Raw genomic sequence first — 5,121 nt, 5'->3', positions numbered from 1 at the left:
TTTTCACCATGAACTAACTTTGCTAGGATTAGCTCCCACCGTTTCACATGAACAGTAACCGTATATGTGAACAGTTCCGTATACATGAACAATTCTGTATACGTGAACAGTACCACACCGACTCCAAAAAATACAACTAGTAGCTCTGATACCATTGTTAGGAAATTAATGGGTGAAGCAGGGCCGCAGTTAAAATGAAATTAGAAGAAAATAAAGAACAAGCACAAAAGAGGATACCAAAAAATTACGTGGTTCGGCTTTTAACCTACATCCACAAGCGAAAACAAAAGGAAAATATTTCACTAGTGATATGAGGATTACAAGTATTGTAATATTTTTGCTCACTACCCAAAATTTCAATACACCCAATCTCTCAAATCACCATAAAAAGAACTTATAATTTCAAGCTCTCTAAACTCTCTCTAAATATGAGAAAACTCTTCTCAAAATTAGATGAGCAAATGAGGGAATGAACTCCTCTATTTATAGCAAAAATCTTGGCTACTATTCACGCATTTTTTACTTATTTATTATTTTTCAAAATTCAAAGTTCAAAGTTTGATATTCAAACTTTGAACATCTAGAATTTTGAATTTGATATTCAAAGTTTGAATATCTAGAAGAGACACCAATCTTGACACCAGTCCTCCTGTTTATGTCGTGGATGTTGAATTTTTCATATTTTCCGAAATATATTCGGTCCTAGATATCTGATTTATGCCAATTACAAAGCTGATAAGAGATTCTATTACACTTTTTTTTATTGTAAATATTGGTAGATTGCATGCTCACAAATCACAAGCAAACTAGGACACATGAGAAACGATTATTATTTGGTGTAATATATGCACATACCCACCAGCAAGAGGAATAATTTAATGGATAGATTTATTTAAACCCACCAATTTTTTTCTATACATCACCTTTTTAATTAAGAATTTTATTATCAAAATAATTTCTGATGAAATTATTTTATTAGCCCTTTTTTTCTCTTCTCATTCTCAATTCTTAATTCTCATCAATTACTTCATATATTTCTTTTAACTGCAAATAATTGTTTCCGTTTTCGATTGTTGTATGTTTTCGTTTTCGGCTGTTGTAAACTAAGAGAAGCAAAATTTATCTTTCAGATACGAACATAATAAATTTTTTCCAGCCATTAAAGTACATGAAAGAAATTAATCTTTACCAATCATAAAAGTTAGTAAATATCTTGAAAATAAAAATTTATATAGAAAGCATGAGGCAGAGATTTTGTTTTATAAGAAAGATAAAAAAATAAATTTAAAAAAGAATGAAATTGAGATTTTAGTTTACAAAATGTGAGAGTATGCAGTCGTGAGTAGAGAGAGATCAGAAAAGGATAACTTTGAGATTTTAAAATTTTAAAATTTTTAATAATAAATTTATTGAATTGGAGATGAATTTGGTAGCTTCAAAGACTAGAAAATACATAGACTTATTCTCAAGAGTAATCCCACTTATTATAAAGGACTTAGAGGTCTTTGGAAGACGAGAGCCAGCTGATAAAGCTTGGGAGTGTAGCCGCATCAGCTCTGTAGAGTTTTTGAGTGAAGCCCAACAATTGTGACCATGTGAAATCTGGATATAGTCTTGTCCCTTCTCTGCAAATAAGATCTTGTGGGGGTCTCACCACGTTGTCTGCTTTTGGGTTCACAAAGAAAGCCAATGACCTTCTCTCTCTTTCCCCATTCACCACTGCTCTATGCAGGCAGCTCTTGTATAACCCATTAGATAAGGCCTATATCAAACAAATGAAACAATTAAACAAACAAACAAATGAACGACCAAATATATCTGCTGTCATTATGTTTCCAAATTGTTACAAAAAAAGCTGTCACATCCTACATCATATTTGCAACATATAAAGGTCTCAGTGTTTCACTATTATATATGTATAAGAACAACATTTTAAGAAATTTTTTTCATAGATTGTTAATGCTGTATTATAAAACTAGGTAGAAACTACTTTTATCAAGAAAAATAAATTAATTATATGCTAGCAATCATTTAACTGTACTGAGTATATATGGCAGCATATGGTCATTTACTCATATAACATCGTACATTTTTAGAGTACATACAAATTTAAATAGTCTAAATTCAGTCGTGTGTGCCGAACAACCGTCTTTTATTACAATTGTCAAAATTTTTGGTCAATATTCACAAGTTTTTTTTTTTTTTTTGGGTATACTTTTCAACTATTTGGTTAAACTAAAAATCAATTCCTTAACAGAAGATGTAACAAAAAATTTGTAGGCTATAAATGAACAAAAAAAAGTTTTTATCGTAATAACATACAATGATTTTGAGATAATCTAATTCAGGCACACAAAGTTACGTGATTTATAAAATTATACAATAACATGGTGATCATAACTCTAACAATATTCAACTTTTTCGTTAAAAAAATAAGGAAGAAATGAAGAAAAGTTAAGACACATAAATCACTAAAATATTCAAAAATTACCACGAAAGTATCACCAATATTAATGACTAGGGCATCTGATCGAGGTCGGATAGTTTGCCACTTATTATTTGAAAAAACTTCAAGGCCTTCAACTTGTTCTTGATGAAGAATAGTTAAAGAATTTGGGTCATAATGAGGGCCAGTGCCAAGAGTGAGTGCTGAGTTCTTGCAAGGAGGATAAAAGTTGAATCTCACAATTGAGTATCCGTCTTCAAAAAATTTCTTATAATGCTTTCGATCAACCCCCAAGCTCATTGCCAATAGCTCAAAAAGAACTCCCGATAGCTTCCACATTGCTTGGCAGTATTTTTGATAAATCCACCTGCAATATATTTTTGAAGAAATGAAAATTGTGAGTACTAGTTGGTTGAACTGATAATTAAGATCTCTTGAAATGATACATGAAGCCTCCATTCTTATTTGAATCCTACTCATATTAATGCGATAGTTAATACTATTAAATATGTTTTTATTTTGATAAGAATAATAAATTTCGATCCAGTGTTGATCTCAGTTGTGGTGTCTTATAAAAAAAATTACTAATCAGAACATGTAGAAAGATCACCATTGTGTCCAAATCATTAACAGTAATAATAAAAGTGGATAAGGATTAACGTAGTTGAGAATTCGCATTTCACTCATTTACACCTTAAAAAGAGAAAAACCGAATAAATGAACAAAACTTACCTTTTCCTCTCAAAATCTTGACCAAAAACAGATTTGAAGTAGTCAACAAAAAGGGGCTCAGCATCCTTTTCATGGTAATTAAAAGTAAATGTTTCCTTCCATGGCAAATTTGTAGTAAAACGCCCAGCATGAGCACCAGCATACCCCTTTGCCAAACCAGTCTTTATCGGAATGCTGAGCTTTCGCTCAAGAGGAAGCTTGAAAATGGAGTCGGTTTCTTCAATAGCTGCTTTAAGAAGACTTGCATCAACACCGTGGTTGATTACTTGGAAGAATCCATGATTCACACAAGCTCCTCGGACGAGATCGATTGCTTCAGCAGTTGCTCTTTCATCACCACTTAAGAATCCATGTAAGTCTATCAATGGCTCTCTGAGCTCTTCCTGAGCTAACTCCAAGTTTGGCCAAATGAACTCAGTTGGCAAGTTGGCTTGTTTTTGCAACTTGTGATAGTCAAAAACAATACTCCCATTTTTTTGGGTCTGCTCCATCGATGGTTGCGGAAGAACGACTGATGAATCTTTATTGGAGTTCATTATAAGAGGCAATGGAAAGAAAATGGAACAAAACAACCTATAAATAGAACACAAACAAAGATGGCTAAGCTGTTATAAGTTTTTGTGATAAGCACGACAAGAAGATAATAGAAATGAATAAGATTAGATACCATCTATACATATTTATATGAGGATAGTAGAAATGATTAAGATTGGATACCATATTTATATATATATGTATGAGGATAATAGAAATGATTAAGATTAATACCTTTTATACTTCTTTATAGATATATAAGGCAAATAGATTCTGAAAGAAAATATATATAGAAGATAATAGAAATGAATAAGATTAGATATATAAGACAATTTTATTTGGAAAGAAAATTAAATAAGAGTGAGAAGAGAAAGGCCAACGCCGTCCTTAATTGGAAGCAAAGGTTGGAAGATTTTTCAAATGAGAGCCAACAACCGAGACGAGTGGACGCCCTTGAATCTTTTATAGTGTCTCAAATGGTTTTGCTTGTACCAGTCTCTATCATTTGTTGTTACTACCTTTTGTCTGAACTAGTGATATACTTACAATGTTTGGTTAAAAATTAAATTGGCATTGAAAAATTATCTCGTCAATGATAATATAAATTTTTAACTATTACCTAACATACGGTGGTCATCTAGAATGGCTCTTTAATGTGTAAATGAAATGTCAACTGATAAAAAATGACAAAAATGAAAAAAAAATGGCAAATTACCTCAAGCGCCACATCTTTTGGGTAAGAACTTGTGCAAAGATAGGAACAACAATAGATGTTGATGGCAATGCCTATTTTGGAAGTCGGCAGTATTTGAAATCCCTTTTGGCAGATGATATTTGTATGGCTGAACAGATTCAACGATCGGATTCCAAAGATACTAAACTTGACTTCCACAAATTTTGATGATCAATAGACTTTCTATAATAATAATTAAATAAAATAATCCCTTACTAAATATTGATAAGATTCAACAAAAAGATTTGGAAGAAAAAAAGAAATCTGCTGGAAATCAGTTTGATATTTATCTTGCTATATGCACAGCCTTGACCAAAGGCTTAACTAGTGCAAGACTTGTCCACAACGGCTGAGATTATTTTTAGGCCAGATTCTCTCTTTTTAATCATATGTTATTTTCAACAGGAAACTCACCTATTGTTTAGGCTAAATAGCATAGAACATGATTTCTAGATTGACTCCTCTTTATGTATAAATTCATCACTGTAATGTAAAATAGATTAAGCAAGAATTATACTTTAGTTAACTCTTCGGTTTGCATCAAATATTTCATTAAATATTATAAAATTTTTAAATATACAATATAATCCATGCTACGACCTATATGATTATTTACTAAAGTATAATACATTACACTTAAAGATAATTTATTACTCTACAATCCAATACAATGCAG

General features: G+C 31.3%; 1 protein-coding gene across 1 annotated transcript; it reads right to left on the bottom strand.

Moving 5' to 3' along the window:
• Positions 1-1,495: 1,495 nt before the first annotated feature.
• LOC18040899 (gibberellin 20 oxidase 1-B) lies at positions 1,496-3,714 on the bottom strand. The gene is made up of 3 exons (XM_006432089.2): positions 3,179-3,714; positions 2,492-2,813; positions 1,496-1,762 (listed from the first exon to the last, which is right to left on the bottom strand). The coding sequence occupies exons 1-3, from the start codon at positions 3,712-3,714 to the stop codon at positions 1,496-1,498; spliced, it is 1,125 nt and encodes a 374-aa protein (XP_006432152.2).
• Positions 3,715-5,121: the final 1,407 nt, after the last annotated feature.

The sequence above is a fragment of the Citrus clementina genome, unplaced genomic scaffold (genome assembly GCF_000493195.1).
Source record: "Citrus clementina cultivar Clemenules unplaced genomic scaffold, Citrus_clementina_v1.0 scaffold_5, whole genome shotgun sequence".
In the NCBI taxonomy this organism is placed as follows: Eukaryota; Viridiplantae; Streptophyta; class Magnoliopsida; order Sapindales; family Rutaceae; genus Citrus; species Citrus x clementina.
This window is presented reverse-complemented; position numbering and strand designations above follow the sequence as displayed.

What these genes read in the sequence shown, in the direction of transcription:
- LOC18040899 (XM_006432089.2), bottom strand. Translation starts at nt 3,714, where the DNA reads ATGAACTCCAATAAAGATTCATCAGTCGTTCTTCCGCAACCATCGATG. An exon ending in CAAGATTTTGAGAGGAAAAG is followed by an intron (nt 2,814 to 3,178) that starts GTAAGTTTTGTT and finishes AATATATTGCAG; the next exon opens with GTGGATTTATCAAAAATACT. An exon ending in ATATTGGTGATACTTTCGTG is followed by an intron (nt 1,763 to 2,491) that starts GTAATTTTTGAA and finishes TGTTTGATATAG; the next exon opens with GCCTTATCTAATGGGTTATA.